This window comes from Eucyclogobius newberryi, unplaced genomic scaffold, assembly GCF_026437365.1.
Source record: "Eucyclogobius newberryi isolate DKJ021-1_F unplaced genomic scaffold, fEucNew1.0.hap1 SCAF_19, whole genome shotgun sequence".
Lineage (NCBI taxonomy): Eukaryota > Metazoa > Chordata > Actinopteri > Gobiiformes > Gobiidae > Eucyclogobius > Eucyclogobius newberryi.
In genome coordinates, this window is record NW_027315823.1 from 17,198,693 (window position 1) to 17,216,852 (window position 18,160).

The 18,160-nt window shown below is 40.0% G+C and overlaps 1 protein-coding gene across 4 annotated transcripts in view; it reads left to right on the forward strand.

Annotated features, from left to right (window-relative positions):
- sema3fb (sema domain, immunoglobulin domain (Ig), short basic domain, secreted, (semaphorin) 3Fb) overlaps positions 1-17,721 on the forward strand; it is a 62,608-nt gene extending 44,887 nt beyond the window's left edge. Inside the window, exons 6-19 of one of the 4 annotated variants that reach the window (XM_072451928.1) lie at positions 929-1,018; positions 3,031-3,124; positions 5,634-5,753; positions 6,252-6,391; positions 7,309-7,423; positions 10,655-10,724; positions 10,813-10,957; positions 11,378-11,600; positions 12,849-12,937; positions 13,029-13,070; positions 13,391-13,548; positions 14,219-14,286; positions 14,450-14,583; positions 15,514-17,721. In XM_072451928.1, the coding sequence (XP_072308029.1) occupies positions 929-1,018; positions 3,031-3,124; positions 5,634-5,753; positions 6,252-6,391; positions 7,309-7,423; positions 10,655-10,724; positions 10,813-10,957; positions 11,378-11,600; positions 12,849-12,937; positions 13,029-13,070; positions 13,391-13,548; positions 14,219-14,286; positions 14,450-14,583; positions 15,514-15,957 (1,932 nt within the window). In that variant the 3' untranslated portion in view covers positions 15,958-17,721. Of the gene's footprint in view, positions 1-928; positions 1,019-3,030; positions 3,125-5,633; positions 5,754-6,251; positions 6,392-7,308; positions 7,424-10,654; positions 10,725-10,812; positions 10,958-11,377; positions 11,601-12,848; positions 12,938-13,028; positions 13,071-13,390; positions 13,549-14,202; positions 14,287-14,449; positions 14,584-15,513 lie in introns of all 4 variants that reach the window. The other 3 variants (XM_072451927.1, XM_072451930.1, XM_072451929.1) reach the window with 3 other exon arrangements.
- Positions 17,722-18,160: the final 439 nt, after the last annotated feature.

Here is an 18,160-nt window from a genome sequence, read left to right on the forward strand (position 1 = left end):
TTTGGAGAAATAAGAGGCTCTGGGATTAAACAATCACAGAGGAAAATGAAATACACTGCACTATAATGTAAGGACAGAACGCCACAAATTCCCACGGTTCGCCTTTTTGCCGCCACCAATAAATAATAAATTAGCCATGGCAAAGCATTTTCTTATAACTTAATCTGCTTTTTTAAGTACATTTGGGGCACTTCATTTCAGTACTGCATAGCTTTAAGCCACGCAACAGCACGAAAAGTGGGTGTGCTCTTGTATTTGTTGAATTCACCTTACGCCAGCGTGACTTTACAAGACTTGTGCTCCATCATTAGTCCGGCTCTGGACTCCACATCTCCACGTCTGGCAGCGCAGAGCCGGACCACCACACAGCTGTTATCCCCAGTGAGCATTTAAGGCCATACTCTGTTTAGTCTCATAGCACTTTACCAGGAGCTCGAGGATTACTTAAAACAGGGTCAGCCTTTACTGCATTACTGCTTCGTCATGCTCTCACTAAACACCACCCTCTGACTTAAATATCCCACTTGTTCTTTAATCTTGACCTGGGGAGTTTGGAATATAAACCCTCACAGCAGCAGTGCTGAGCTTACCTTTAGTGCCCCCGGGCTTTGGTATTACAGTATTCGCTATTTGCTCACCTGTTCTGCTAGTTTTCACCACTAATTGTTAGTGGGGAAACTTATTATCTGCAAATGGAATGTTCCAGATTGACAAAACAATGCACATATGCCTCGAGCGACTATGTATTCATTCATTTCTTTGGGGGTGAATGTCATTGATTGAGCTGTGATAGAATGAATAAGAATTAAACAAAGAGAGGAGGAATCTAACATTGTCGCCTTTTCCCTCGTTTGACTTTCCGCTGCACATTTCTCCCAGTAGCTCTTCTCAGTGGTGGGGTAACTGGTGTTGATGTGTCCTGTTTTAGAGTTCCATGTATCTGCAGATGGCCCATGCCCGAGGGAGGGCTAGCCGCGCAGCAGAGCCCAGCGCAGTGCACGAGACTCTGGGAATAAAGGTGCGACGTGAGCCCCAGCCCTGCTTTCAGGCCGCGCCCGTACTCACCGGCAGCATGCTAACTCACGCCACATTCCCCAGCATGCACCTTTCATCATGTGCACTAATGTCACGCTGTCTGTGTGTTCACGTCTCTCATGGTCAATGTTTATTCACTGTTCATTTTGATGCTCATTTGTTTCTTGTACTTTTGCATGTACAGATGGTTGTGTACAAAACATAATCTGATATTATTGTAGAGCAGGGCGATTTTCTAAAAACTAATTTTGTTTGGTTTTAGTTTAGTTTTAGGTTTAGGTTTAGTTTTAGTTTTAGTTTTAGTTTTAGTTTTAGTTTTAGTTTTAGTTTTAGTTTTAGGTTTAGTTTTAGGTTTAGTTTTAGGTTTAGTTTAGGTTTAGTTTAATTTAGGTTTAGTTTAGGTTTAGTTTCGTTTAGTTTAGGTTTAGTTAAATTTAGGTTTAGTTTAGGTTTAGTTTCGTTTAGTTTAGGTTTAGTTAAATTTAGGTTTAGTTTTAGTTTAGGTTTAGTTTTAGTTTTAGTTTTAGTTTTAGTTTTAGTTTTAGTTTTAGTTTTAGTTTTAGTTTAGTTTAGTTTAATTTAGGTTTAGTTTAGGTTTAGTTTAGGTTTAATTTAGTTTAGGTTTAGTTTAGTTTAATTTAGGTTTAGTTTAAGTTTAGTTTAGTTTAATTTTAGTTTTAGTTTTAGTTTTAGTTTAGTTTAATTTAGGTTTAGTTTAGGTTTGGTTTAGGTTTAGTTTAATTTTGGTTTAATTTAGGTTTAGTTTAGTTTAATTTAGTTTTAGGTTAGTTTAGGTTTAGTTTAGGTTTAGTTTAGGTTTAGTTTAGGTTTAGTTTAGGTTTAGTTTAGGTTTAGTTTAGGTTTAGTTTGATTTAGGTTTAGTTTTTCTTTAGTTTTCTTTTGTGAGCATGATGAGGATATCTGGTACACATGCACAAGCAAAATAAATGAAACAATAAATAGATATAAATGACCACATTCACCTTATATTCAAGCACAGGAGTGGGAAGAAGTTTGACCTTATTTAATCCCTTAACAAAGTAGGGTTACTTTGTTTGTTCTAAATAAGAATTATTTGCTTTTTTAGGTGTTGGCAAGTTGTATAAAATTATGGCAAGTTACCATAATGTTATACATTTGCCAAATAAAAAGGGCTTAATGAGAATTTCCTGAACATACAATAGACTTTTAATCTTTGCTATTTAACACAAAAAAATCCCCACTTGTTTTTACGTACAGAGGACTGGCTGTGGATCTCTCGATTCAAAAAAGCAAACAAGATATGATTGATTTAGAAATAATAGAATGCTTTAGATTCAAACTGCGCAGATATGAAACCAGAGAGCTAACACAAACTATGGCACTGTGCGCTCTTTGCTATTTTGACTAAAGGACATTACTCTCATTAAATAAACAAGTATGATGGAATATAAGAATGATTAAGACAATATTTTAAAACAGCCCTGACCCACCTAATCATGACTTGTAAAATGTATCTGATGGACGTTACATACTCCATAAACGAGTATATGGATCCTCGTCTCTTTCCTGATCCACCGCAGCGACACAGTTGACATGCGGGGGGCTTGGTCTTCTGTTGTGGTCCATGAGGTGAGCCACTAACCCCACCGACACATGCGCTCCCTCCAGTATGAGTTCAGCTGTTGTGCGTGCAGTTATGCCATGAGCCCTTAGCCCGAGTCACACGATTACCAGTGTCAGCAGTGGTCCCAACACCCACAGCACGGGATGCATCTTCTTATGACACACTGTCACAGCAGAGAGCCATCGTGTGGATTAGATATTCCCCCTTTTCTCTGCATGTATTTTTCTGTATGAACGCTCGCTCATTATTCAGATAGTTCTTTCCCATCAGGCCGTGCGGTTCCCACAGGGTTTAGAGTGCTGCTCCGCTCTAACTACACATGGGAATCACTTTGACAAGATAAAGACCAGTGAATTTATTGCTATCTCGATCTGATTTTCCCATTTCAGGAGGAAATCTTCCACTTGGAGCCAGGCAGAGTGGAGTCTGGGAAGGGGAAGTGCTCGTACGACCCGAAACTCAACAGTGTGTCCGCTCTGATCAGTGAGTATGAGGCGTACTCTGCTAAACCGCTTCACAATGCTTTACAACCAAAACATTTGTATTTGCTATTACTCAATAGTTCTAAGTGCATAATTGAACATAATTGGTTAAATTGTCCAAAAATGATTTAATTGCGAGCTGAAACTATTTTCCTCAAGGCTCAAGCATCTGTGCCAGTTCCCACACGATGAGCTGCATAGAACTATTTACTTTTTATGGTGGACATATTTAATATAAAAAGTGACTAAAATATACGTGAATTGTTTTATTTGCGTGCTCATTTGAGTCATGAACCAAAGCGCCCGTTTAGTATATATCAAAGTGTATATATTATTGTATATTGCTTTGAAGATATAAAACATTTTAATATCAAGGTTGTTGTTTTTTTGTAGTAAAAATGCTACTAAAAAGTGATGATTTTATGAATCTAATCTAAGTTATGTTGTTTAAGTTAACATTCAAACAAGAGTAAAAGTGGTATTTCTGTACATTTGTGATTTCTTTTACAGACATTTCACATTTGTCTAATAATTAAACCTCAACAAATAACTAACCTAATATGTTTAAACACATTTCTGTTGGATTGGCATAATTATTATCAGGATACTCAAAAAATAATAAATCAAGACATACAATTTTGTCAGTCATCCCTGCTTATTACAGGAAACAACCCCATGACTAACATTTAAGGAGCTGCAGTTGTGAAGAGGCTTTGACCCAGTTCTCTTGCCCATCACATTTTGAGCCCTTGTTAATATCGCAGTCATTTAAACATTGGCCATTTTTCTGCTTCAGACACATAAACTACTACTACTACTACATACTGTAACATCCCACTCATCTGCCAGTGACTGCGTTGTGCTGTCCAGCTCGCAGTTGATCTTTGTAATAGTTTTGCGTGTCTTTGATTAGTTTTAGAGCTCACAAACGTTAAGAAATTGTACGTTTTTTCAGTTGCATGTTAAATCAGCAAAATTCTATTGTTTAGAATTGGCTCGCAGTCAACAGCTACGCACATTCCTCAGCCGTTTACAACTGTTTTAGTGCGATCCTACGAACTCGTTTCTTTATCACAAAAGACCAACTTTAATTGCCTGTGCTACACTCTTTCTTAATCCATTGAAACAACATCGGCGCACATAAATCTTCCCAAGAAGTTATTAGAAAACTGCAGGAACCCCGAATAAAACAATGCTTTTGCAAACATCCTCTTACTGTGCGCTCCATAAATTATGAGACTTGTGTGTGTGGCTGCTTTGTTAAGCCACAGGAAGGCAAGGTGTTGGTATCCAGCTGCTGCAAGGGAGCTTCGAGCAGGTGTGACTGTCATAGCTGAGAAATCGCCTGAAAAACTGTCCTCAAACATTCTCCTCAATGTCATGGTCGTCAGGGGAGATTGATGGGGTGTCGTTAAAGCATGTGTGGATGGAGGCCTGTGTAATGCGCTGGAGCGGCCCATGTTCAGTGTGTGCCATCTATTGTCAGGATTCTTATTGTTTCTCTATAGGAACAACAGTGTTCCTTGTGCGATGCTAACTGGTGGAGCTGGAGGTAGATTCATCTGGGGCTGACACAGTGTTAATGTGGGGAAAGCAGTGCGTGATTTACTCCCACAGCACAGAGAGATCACCTTACGGGGTGGCAACTGTGAGAAAAGGGGGTCTGACCGAGTGACCTTGGGAGAATGGACGGACGGCAGTTGATTGAAAAATAGATTGTATGTAGAAGTGTGTAAAGTAGTGGTTTTAGAGGTGGAAGATGTAGGACATATTGTATTTTTGACCAGCACAAAAATGTGAGGAAATTTCAGTTCCAGGAGGTTATCAGGATGTACTTATGAATGTATAAATGTTTATGTCTGATTACAGTAAGGACAGTGCAAGTATAAACTGTGCCTTTAACTCCCTTTGCTGCAACTAACCATTACTTTGAGATAGCAATTTTCTTTAATTGATTGATTAATGTATTAATTCATTAATTTGTTTAATTAATTGATTCGTTGTATGGCAAAAGGCCTGCAAATTATATATTTTACTAAATTTGATCAAGCTAAAGTGATGGCGCTTGAGGACATCTTGATTGGGTATACCGCTACTTAAAGACTAAGAATCAAAAGACAAAATGTTACAAATTCTCATTTTGATGTCATTACTGCTTTAGTCATGAAACATCTTCTCCCTGCACATGGCCTATGTTGGAGCCTGTGTAAAGACCAGTTAAAGATTATTCGATTACTAAATTTTGTTGATGATTATTTCAATAATTGATTTCAATCAATCCATTGATCAATTAACTTTCAGGCCTACAATTTTGTCTTGAATAGAGCTGCCACTGTGACCTCTAAAACAACAAATGATGATGACTTTGCCGTCTTGCATCAGAGAGTCTGCAGATTTAAACATTTTTAAATATATTATGAAACAAAAGCCGGACTGTCTTGTGCCAAGGGCGGCGCTGGAATAATGTCAGAACGGAGGAATGTAGCTCAAGTGTTTTCTCTCGTCCTCAGATGGGGAACTCTACGCGGGAGTCTATGTTGACTTTATGGGAACGGACTCTGCCATTTTCCGTACTCTGGGGACAAAGACGGCCATGAGGACAGATCAGTACAACTCCAGATGGCTGAATGGTAAAAGTGACACTGACAGTCCTTGAATAGTCTGTACTACTTTCAACAAAACGTGTTTGATGAATGGTACTTTGTGTTAATATATTTAGTCAACTAAAGTCAACTAACGTGCTAATAAATCTCAGGAATACAGCGCTACTACTGTGACTGCTATCATTGCTACCACTGGTATTATCATTCATTATTATTATTGCTGCAGCTCTTAAAAGTATTATTTATATATCCATCCATCCATTTTCTACCGCTTGTTCCCTTTTGGGGTTGCGGGTGACTGGAGCCTATCTCTATTCACAAAATATTGCTGCTTCTTTTTTTTATCAGGATGTACCTAGACATCTAGTGGTTTGTAAAGTCGATGTATCCTATAGGGTCATTATTCTTATACTTCTATATTTAACCAATAGGGTCACATTGTCTTTTCCCCAGAAGATTAACAATGTATTTTATTGAAACCCAACCATGACATGCTAAGTGTTTCCTTGTGCTGCTCCTCTACAGATCCCACATTTGTCCATGTGCAGCTCATCCCTGACAGTGCCGAAAGGAACGACGACAAGCTGTATTTTTTCTTCCGCGAGAAGTCTGCGGAGATGGGCCAGAGTCCGGTGACCCAGGCGCGGATTGGGCGCATCTGCCTGGTGTGTACACAGCGGACTCTCTATTTGTTTTTGGCTGTAAACATTAGAGAGGAGAAAGGCCCTGCTCCAGTATGAAAACAGTCCTGAGGCAAGCGAGCCCTGAGTTTGAATGTTTATGAGTGCTGAGATAGTGTTTGGCCAACGCTGACGTGCTGGAATCCACATGTGTCTTTAACCTTCCTGTCTACAATGCAGCCCTCTGTCAGAGAGATTTGACCTTTGAACTCTGACCTCATGATCCGCTAACCCTTTGCGATGGTGAACAAAAATATTTGAAGCTTTCCGGCATAAAAAGTTGTGCTCAAATCATCCAGAGCCATCCAGAGTATAGTCACAACACTGCGTGTGTGTTTGGGGGTTTGAAAACTGTATTTTCCATGAAAATGCTTCTGACTGACAAACACTGGTCCCGTCAAACTGGGCTTCACCGTTGACCTCCAGAAACCAAGACTTGTGATGCATCTGGATGTTCTTATTTGCCTTTTCCACACACCAACAATTGCACTAGATTATGGACACTCAATTGCACATGAAATTCTTTTCCAACGAAAGGTTAATAAAGGTTTTGTTTTAATCTGCTTGGGCCTAGTTTAGTTCAGGCATCACATCTACTCTATATGAAACCCCTATATTAGATACTCATCAAGTTAAATGAAAACGTGAAACCTCCCTCTAATGACAGTGAGATTCTTAGCGAGTATCTAAAGCAATAGCTAAACATTGAACTGCTGTGATTTCCCTCTTCACTGTATCTCCTTGGTGACAGATGGAGTATGTATCGCTCATGCCATCTCCTGCTTACATCTCCCTGACTTTCTGAACCCTACAGTGGGCTATATGTTGTGTGTAGGAGGAACCACCTGGTCAATGTATACACGAGAGACTAGATGAATATCGTTGTGTTCCCTCCCAAACAGAATGACGATGGAGGCCACTGCTGCCTGGTGAACAAGTGGAGCACCTTCCTGAAGGCCAGGCTCATCTGCTCCGTCCCCGGGGCTGACGGCATGGAGACGCACTTCGACGAGCTCCGTACGTGCACACAGCTCATAAGAACTGTTTTCTGTTAAAGACGACATCTGGTATTCAATAATAAACTATAACACGCATAGATAATATTACATTTTTAAAATCAGTTTCTTGACTGAAACGCAATATTTATTTACTTAATATCACAGATGGGTTCATTCTTTGCCTCTTAGTGACATTTAATCATTGCAAGCGGTGGATTTTCATTCTATCTTCAAAATTCTTGAATATTTGTTTATGACCTAGAGTCAACATTTTTCAAATAATAGCAGGTAACTACAGAGATCTGTGGGCGGGGATAGGGGGTAGGTGAAACGCCTAAAGCCTCAAATGCAGGACAAAACAGGATTTCTCAAACATGCATGAATTACTCTAAATACAGCTCTGATTAAGTTAATTATGAGGGGAAACTTATATACATGTAGCGGTACAAGTCTTTCGGTCCCCAAATGACTATAATGTCTTTGTGGATTAAATTGAGTGTAATAATCCCATTTGATCGTGATAATACTCTCCCTGCACCTGTCTGGACACCCACGCTAAGGGCTAAGTAATCGGATTAAGTAGTTTTCTTCCTACTGCTTTTACCAGTATCATTATCTAGGTTGCAAGGATACTTTGAACCAAACAGCAATTTTCATTTTCAGATTAACTAAATGACTTAAGTAAAATCATATCACTGCATTGGAATGTCTGTGAGTGTGAGTTCACTGTTCCTCTCTAAAATAAAGACATAATAATGATAGCCTTTGCAAATATGAAGTTTCTGTTGCTTCAAGAAATGAGAAGTGATTGCTGTTGCTGTTGATAGTTCTTGGCACTCATGTGTTATTTACATGTGAATATGTCTCCTCAGTTTACTTTAGTCTGCCAAAATAGAAGACTGTTTTGCCATTTGTATTGAAACCTTTGGAGCACCTTGACGCTGCTGGCGCTGATTTTCAGGATATTGCTAGGATCGGTCTTTGGCAGAGCAGTGGGGTAGAAAAGGCAATGGGCGGCGGCAGCTTTGACACTTTGGGCATTTTGGTAAGAAAACTTACCAGAGAACTGTCAACTTTGCCAAGCAACACTAGAGGGATCAGTAAAGTGAATGTGACCGGTGTTCAGAGTGATGAGGCCATGTTTACTTTCTGTTTATGGAGCTTTTAAACATGCTCTGTTTGGTTTTATTGATGAACATGTGCAAGAAGGATACAAAGGCCACCGTAGGCAAAGCTTGAAACTGTAACAATATTGCCATCTTTATTTGAATCAGAAAGAAAATACAAGTAAACTCCAAGCTTAGCCTCAATGGAGATTGGGAGTCAGAGAAGACAAATGTTTTGCTGCAGAAGATGAAGGTTGGTTGTGACCAGTAGAGAAAGAAGTACTCAATTGTGTTAGTAAAAGTACAGTACTCCAGTAAATCTCATAGAAAAAGTATGAAAGAGTAAAATAGTATTTCGATCAGATTTTAGAGTATCTTAATTGATAACTTTTTCTATCTATTCCTTTTTATCTTTTTTTTTATCTGTCTTTAAGTCTTTAAGAGGGATGTCACCATGGTAATTTCAGGCAGTCTCACACTCTACAGAAAAGTACTTTGCAGTTCAAAAATGTAGTGGAGTTGAAAGAACAGACACTTTCGCTTTCAAAATGTTACTCGGACACATACTGTTTGCTAGCTAGGTTGAATTGAACAGACTTTAAGCATTCAAATGATAGTGAAAAATGATAGCGAAAAGTTTTATATCATGACAAATTATCATCACTGTTCTTTTGGCGTCGCTGCATCACATGCGTCGTTTTATTCCCTAGATATTGATGCGTTTGTGTTGTGTCTGTTATGTGTTCTCTGGTATGTCCTACCAAGCTTTCGACCGCTCTGAGCAGTGAGCGTGGCATGTCTGTGGATGGGTGTGACTTTGGAGTACCTTGCAAAAGAAGAATGATGCGCGACGCCGGCTTTACTTGTCCAGAAATGAGCGCACGGCTGTAGGGGGCCCTCTGGGAAAGAATGGTCCACACGCCTCGATGTATCATTCTATCTGTGCAGTGTCCTGACAGCTAATTCCTCATGCTAGTCTATATGGAACAGCATACAGTACATAAATCTGAATAGTGCTTGCTGTGTCTAGCTCTGGTTCTTTCACACGTGCAAGAGTGGTATATAGTCATATTTTTAGCTTCTCCCCGATGCCCTGCACTTGTTGACTTTTTACAGCACAATCATTTCCCTCGCCACTTCCTGTTCAAGTGCATACTCCATTTTATGTGGAATGTCCTTGTCCTACAGTAAAACAGAATCGTTGAACAGAAAGTTGCTTTTACTGGAACGTTACCTTATCATTTTTTATGGGCAAAAACATATTCATTCCAGTTTGGTGTTTCCCGGCCTGGGCCACTTCGTCAACATTTCTGTCATTTCTGTGCTTTTGAGCTGTGCAGTTAATCAAAATCGAATTTCAGTCAGATTTATAATTGTCAATGATGTGCTTGAGTCATTTTAATCGTGAAGGAGGCCAAGCACGTTGTTTGGAGCCGAGTTTTGGATGCATTGTAGCTGAAACCACTCTGATCAAGAAGGAAAAATAAGAGTTTCTATCATGAATACTAATGTTACTGCAGTCCTGTTCATAATGTACTTTAATTTTTTTAACATATTGTCTAAACCTGTGTCTAGTGTCAGTGCCTGCCAGAGCGAAGCCTCCTTTAGAAAAGAATGATTTGTAGAGCAACAACTCTGGTTCGAGTGTAGATGATAGAATTCCCCTTCGGGAGAGAGGAGACATTTCCTTTCTCTCGCAGTTGAAGACATGAAGTATGGGCCCAGGAAAGTTCCCCACTCTTCATGTTTAAATGCTCCTGTCTTTACACCAGAACTCTCTGGTGGCACGCCGGATATGCTTCTCCGGGCTAGAGTCTAGACTGCAGAGAGAAGGATTTCATGGTTTCACTTGACTTACTGTATCTTTGTTTGGATTTGGAGTTAACGCTAGCATGTCAAGCCTCTCTTGCGTCGATATTTTATTAATTTATGGCAAGAGGGAAAATAAGTGTAAATAGCCTCCCAAAACAGAACATTTAATTTGCTTTACAGAACTAAAAAAAATTTCGTCTGCTGGAGATTTGTGCGTTCCTAGAAGTGGCTGTTAAAGGTTCTCTCTGACAAAAGCCTTTCCGAGTGTGTAAATATTGGCCTGCCTTCTTGGCCTTGAATGCATGGACATGATTTCTCTTTTTTCTTTGCAGGAGATGTGTACATACAGCCAACACAGGACACAAAAAATCCAGTCATCTATGGAGTTTTCTCTGTCTCCGGGTTAGTGCCGTACAACAGCCAGTAAAGTGTAATAAATTCAGCTGCATTGAGAATGAATAGTCAGACATTTATGCCTTTCTTCTCACAGCTCTGTGTTCAAAGGCTCGGCAGTCTGTGTGTACTCTATGGCTGACATCCGCATGGTCTTCAATGGACCTTTTGCCCACAAAGAGGGTCCCAATTACCAGTGGGTTGCCTATACAGGAAAGATTCCATACCCTCGCCCCGGGACGGTCAGTATCACACCATATAGCATAAGTGTAGGTGGGAAATATGTTGAAATGTAGATAATATTGTGAATGTTTTTTGAAGAGCTGCAACATTTGATTATCGAATATATTGCTTATGGTAAAACTGCTACAAAAATAACTGATAAGAAATAAAAACAAATACATATAAATGTATATTTCTGCACTTTTGTTAACATTTCACATTTGTCTGATAATTAAACATCAACTAATCAATTTTAAAACATGATTTAACAAATTTCTGTTGGATTGACAAAATATCACGATTAATAATATTAATGTTATTTTTTGTTTCAGTATTGCTCACCACTAACCATAAATGTTTCTACATTCACTGACAGACGTGTCTGGACATCTTCTTTCATTTCCAAAAGTAATGTTATTTTGTCTGATTGTGTCCCTCAGTGCCCCGGAGGTACCTTCACCCCAAACATGAAGTCAACTAAAGACTACCCAGATGAAGTGATAAACTTCATGAGGAACCACCCAACCATGTACAATGCTGTCTACCCAGTGCACAAGCGCCCCCTGGTGGTGAGGACCAATGTAGACTACGAGTTCACCACCATCACAGTGGACCAGGTGACCGCTGCAGATGGCAACTACGAAGTGCTCTTCCTCGGAACTGGTAAGTGAACATTTTGGGTCATAGAAAAACAAACGTACAGTACATGCAATGGTTAGATTATTTTTAATTGACAAATGCATGCAGCTTGGCACCACCTTTGATCACTTTAAATTGCACATGCCGGTGTCACAGTGAATAATGGTTTAAAATCCCCGACTCAGAGATAAACCCCACATGAACAACGGCCTGTCTCTTCTACAATCATTTATCATTTAGTGCATTCTTTGTGCTTCTGTAGAGCCCGTCAGGCCATCACAGGGTGCCTTTTCATCTGTGAACTGACTGTCTGCAGGGCACAAAGGGGGCATTACTTCTCAAACAGCCAGCTGTAGATGTGCGTCTTGTTTTTGATAGCTTAATATTGGTCATATGATGGCCAGAACTGCATTTGATGGATGTGCTACAACTATCATGCGTTGCCATTTTTGTTTTTTATTTAATCTACAATATCATTGATTTTTTACCAACATCATGTTTAAAATCATAAAAACATTTAAATATGAACATGTTTGATCATCCCAACAACAATATATTAGACAATCAAATCTGCCATGATCACAATAAATGGATACCTTGGAGTATACTTTTGGCAGCAGGGAAGAAAGCTAGTTCACAAACTGTACTGACAATCAAGCACCGGACTGACATTTTAAATGAAAAAAATTGAAAAAAAAATTCTAACTTAATTTGGAAATGAATACAATTGGAACACCTTGGATTAAATGGGACATTCATTTTATTTTTTTTAATTTTTTATTTTTTTATATGTATATCCTGCTTTCTTTGGTATTGTTCAGATTTTTTGTGTTGTTCTTTTCTGTGACCACATTCCTCTTAGAAAACTTAGAAAACTCTTAGGCTGTCACTTGGACCTCACTTGGGCCTTTCAGCTGCTTTCACTAGCACCTTTTCAAATTTATTCAGAAGCCTTTTATTTAGAAGTATATCTCGAGTATCCCTCCCACTGGAATGCAGAACCCCAGAGCTCAAACATGGCAGGGAGAAACCGGGTCAGTGAATGAATAGGTCAAGGCCCCGGATGACAGAAGAGGTTTGTCATGGTGGTAGCGGTGAGAACCCAAAAGCGGAACAGAGCTGTTGTTGCTGGAGGTTAAACTACAGTGAAGCACCAAGGTGGACCAGGTGGACCAGAGGACAGAGGATGGGAGGATTATAGAAATGAATTGTGATGTTGACTGAAGAGAGGCGGCGGGTGTAAGCTGACAGGTGTGTTGTTGTGATCTGCAGACAAAGGCACAGTGCAGAAGGTCATTGTCCTGCCCAGAGATGACCTGCAGACAGAAGAGCTGGTGCTGGAGGAAGTTGAAGTCTTTAAGGTATTAAGTTTATACACTTCTCAATAATATCAAAACATATTTGTTGATGGTATATATTTATTCATTTTATGATGGCTTTTTTTGTTTTCAGGTGCCTACACCCATTACAACAATGAAGATCTCCTCTAAAAGAGTAAGTCTACTTAACTATTTGTAGATATGTTCTTATGGATAAATTTCAAAACTGTATATACTACATAACAGCTTCAGTGTTTGACCCAGTTTAGAATTGCATGGATAATTGTATCTCATAATTTTCAAATTAGGCTTAAGTAAGTGCATTATATTTACTACCATACATACACACAGCTGGCCCATAAATGTTGAACATATGCTAATGAAAAATGAGCTCACCACAAGGACCTGAGTAGAGTATTTTTCCAGATGATCCAGACATGCCTGCTGTGTGATTTGATACAGATAATTCATTCCCATGTTTTGTATTTCAAACAGCAACAGCTTTACGTGTCGTCTGCCATCGGCCTCACTCAGCTGGCCCTGCACCGCTGTGATGCTTATGGGGAGGCGTGTGCCGACTGCTGCCTGGCCAGAGACCCCTACTGCGCCTGGGACGGCAAGTCCTGCTCCCGCTACTCATCCTCTCAGAAGAGGTGAGGACCTGCAGCCTGTCAGCCTGTCAGCCTGTTAGCCTGTTAGCATGTTAGCATGTGACCACTAACACAATAACAGACCCAGGTGGGGTGTTGAAACCATATGTGAGCGGTATGTAACCATATGTAAGTGGATGGCTCTATGGCTGCATTTCATTTTGGTCCAAAAATATTATGTTCATCCAAAGAATTAAACCAACATTGTATGCACTTTGTAAAACATAGCCTGCATGTGTGTGATAATGTGTGGATGGACACAAACATTATATTTATTTATTTATTTATTAATGTATTAATTTAGATAACACCTTCAGCACTATTGGAAAGTGCATAGTCAGATTAGAGCATAATTAGATGAGAGGCTAGAGGCTGGATGAGTTGTCTGTCCCAAACTCGTATCGTGTACTACTTTCTGAAACCTTTATTATCATAGAAAATTCCACACCAAATGAAGTGGGTCCTGGGTTAGATCTGCAGTAAGTATTTCTAAGAGCAATAGCAGCAATACTTGTGTCATGTACATCAATTAAATCACAAAGGGACTATCTAATTATCGAGTTTACTGTTTCTGTAAGTGTGAAATGATTTGTTGAATGGCTTTGGATGGCTTTGCGTTTGCTTTATGCTCTTTTTCTCTCCTTATTCGGCCACACTGGTCTGACCCCTTTAGACGAAGCCGGAGGCAGGACGTCAGGTATGGGAACCCCATACGCCAGTGCAGAGGATTCAATTCTAACGGTACACATCTTCTCCATATATCATCATTAGCACATATAAGGGCAGCTTTAAATACTGCAGTCACAAACTCAAATTCATATTTTTTTTAATGTTTGAATTGTATCATTGGCCCTAATGCAAGTGTATGGCTGTCACTGAAACTCTATGTGTCTCTGCCCCACAGCCAATAAGAACACAGTGGAGATGGTCCAGTATGGGGTGGAGGGCAGCAGCACTTTCTTGGAGTGTCAGGCGCGCTCCCCACACGCCCTGATCAAATGGCACCTGCAGAGAGACAACAGCGACCGGCGGAAAGAGGTCAGTCTAAGCAGCCCTCTTTGGTGTCACAAGAAGGCCCCTAAAATATTTTGCATAGTATATATTTGAGGGTCAACTTAATACCACAATATGAATGTAAGAAAAACCCTTATGTATTTGCTTTCTATGACATAGAGACACTGTTGTAAACCAGACATCAAAACAAATGTTTGAATGAGCCAACCCAGTGCAGATTTGAGACAGGCCTGTTGGGAATGATTGTTAGACCTTCGACTGTCCTGAACATCTGAAGAGCCTGACCATGATCTACAGGCCTGAGGCACTATTGAAAGTTTTATTGTTGAGCAGCGCACTGCTGCAGCATTCTTATTGACCATTCTGTTGGATGCTCTTTGTTCTCACGGAAGAGTCAACTTATGTTACTTCAACAGACAGTCGACAAAAAGACAAAGAGAAACTACTCCGCTTCTAACTTCTACTTGAAGACTAAAATCTAACTTTCGTTTAACGTTTTAAACCTCAAGCCTCTGCTCAGAATATGCTGTGGGTGAACTACACAACAAACTGCAGGGGAGTTTGGTTCAGAGAAGGCTCATTGAGCTGCTTTCTGGACCATTTCAAGGAATGATTAAGGGAGTTCATTTTCTTCACAGAGAAACTCCCAGATAATAAAAATACAAAGCGACAAGATAATTTTTTTGTCAGTTAATGGCCTGTTTACCACTTGTGATTTTATGAACTAAATCGCTACTTTTAGTAGCACTCAGTCACCTCTCTTCATGAACCTGTTTGTGTTCAACTATCTGAACTTTCTCCCAAGTTTATCCATCTTGCTCATTCGTTTCTGGTTGTCAGAGCAGTTGTATTATTGTATTAATGTGTGACTGAGGTTATATGAATAATGCTCTAAATTGTAGCATAAAAAAGACTTTAAGATAATATGAAACATTATTGTTGCTCTTTCTGCAGATGCGTTCAGATGGACGGATCCTCAAAACAGAGCAGGGGCTTCTCTTGCGTTCGCTGCAGCCCTCAGACTCTGGCCTGTACCAGTGCTCAGCCACAGAGAAAAACTTCAAGCACACTTTGGTCAAACTCCAGCTGGTGGTGCTATCGGGCCGTGCCGTCAACAACGCCTTGGTGGAGGGAACGGGTGGTCTGGTGCCGTCCTCGCTCCACTCCAGCACTCAGTGGACGCCCAGCGCAGGACAGTACAAGGACCTGTTGACCATCCTGAGCCAGCCTGAGATGAGTCTGATCAACCAGTACTGTCAGGATTACTGGCAGTATGGAGACCCGCTGATGGGGGCGCTCAAGGCCAAAGATCTAAAGGAGCTAAAGGAGCAGAAGAAACCACGCAACCGCCGGCATCACGGGGACCACCAGGATGATGAGGACCAGACGGAGACATGAGGAGGCGTTTAGAGACTTACTGTATACTTCCTATGCCCTGCCCCTTACCCTGTGAAAACTGGGAGAGACTCGTAGCAAAAGAAAAAAGATCAACCACAAAATCAAACTGAAAAAAGAAAGGCTTCCAGATACAACCCCATACACTCAAGATATATGATACGCAGTATTTATTGTAGGTTGTATATAATACCATCTGTGGATTCTTTGTACTTATAAAACATGCTCTTTGTGTATAGGTACCTTTGGGGGCAAATATTAATGTTATTATTGTTGTTGGTTATTTTCTTGTTGTTGCTGTTACTTCTTTGTCAACATCATGTGTCTCGGCACCAGTTGTGAGTGAGCTAAGGGGTGACGGGATGTGTAGTTTCCTGCTTGTGTTGGACTCGGGACCTTTTTAATTGTGGAAGCGGTGGGACCCAATGATGCAGTTTGTTCAGATGCTTGGACATGGACTCAACACTGCAAAAGGACTGGATTGTGGATCGTGGATCCATGAGGAACAAGGCATTTCTACATAGAATCGACTGCATTCAGCTCGCAATATAAATGTGACGTTTTTGTGTTCTGAGTGAGAGACTAACTGGGAAATCATGCAACATCTGCCGGGATGAAAAATGACTTTAAGGGTCTGTGTGTAATGTTTTATTTTTACTTTTGTACTTCAATGACGGCCCAAAAAAGCTCTTATTTCCTTTTTTGTATGACTAAATGGATTCCTCAGCAGCATGATCTGAGGAAATGTACAATAATTACATATGGAGAGAATGCTTTAGTAAAATCTGGTGATAATTGAACTATAAAGCTTCCCTCAGGACTTTACAACGTTATTATCATAATTTACTTGTTAGGAAGTTAACCAAGCTAACCAGACTTATAATATAATCCACAGGTTTAATCTAACATTTTTCAGAGGGATGGAAAATGTTGCCAAAACGTTTGAAAAATGTACGTTGAATGGTCAGAAGTACTCAAAATGGTGCCTTTAAACAGGGATCTAACTGAAAACCATGAATATAATCCTGCCTGTGATTCTCCCAAATGGTTCGTCTGATTGCTTTTAGAGGCAGCTAAATTTGCACACATTTCTTTCGTTCCCTTCTGCCACCAAGACCAGACTTTTGATTATTTTGCATAGAAAACTTAGGACTGGGGCATAGCTGCCTAAAAGAAAATAAAGACTTTTCCAAATGCAAAACTGTTACAAAGGTTGTCAATGTTTTGCATGGTGGGCATTACTCTTTTACGTTAATAAAGGGACAATGTTTGGGGTCAAATGGAACAAGCACAACTGTGTCGCAGCTGATTTTTGTGAAAGTTGAGAGGACAATGAAACTGGTGCTCAGATGGGACAGCAGCATTTACCTTGAGCACAGAAGACATATTCCCGACGCATTCAATTCTCATGTGAAAAAATGCCCATGTGTACAACAAAGCATTGTAAAAAAAATAATAATGTTGTGATTCTAACCAAAATGTGGGGAAGCTGGCTTTGATAGTGTGCATGAATCTGTCCGATGTGCTGTAATTTATCCTGTGTGCTCATTGTTTTCCTTCATCTCTGTGGGTGTGCAGTCACAGGGACATTCTTCAGTGAAATGGGTCAATTTGATGCTTTAAATACACCACACACACCTCTGTACATAGAGAAACAGGATGTGTCTTTTTAAGGTGTGTCGTTGCGCGTCATTGTCCGTGTGGAACGTGGAACATTTGTGGCACATAATGTTGGAGAGAAATAAAGTTTTGTCTATGGACCATGTACATGTTCCATCTATCATTTGCATTTGATTGACACATGGGTTTGTGCACTACAAATCAAATCAGATTTGACAAAACCAACAGTGGAGGTATGTCAGGTTATCTGGCAGCACAAGCTGAACTGGTTTCTGAGTGGAGGTGTGAGGAAGTGGCCCTTTGTTTGCCATGTTATCAACTATGGCAGTAGATGCTCTTACAGTTTAGTGTCCAGAAAGGAAACGTAACTTATGGTAAATGGCATTGTAAAAAGTACACTTTACTATGTCCAGTCCTTATCTGCTGAAATAACCCCATTGATTGAACCCACAGAAAAGTTTTGATGATTTATCATGGTATATTTAGGTAATTACAAAAGAAACAACTGGAACTCAAAGTACTGATCAAGCAGAGTTGAAACCCCCAGCTCATTAGTCAGAACATTAAGCACAAAGGCCCTGTTCAG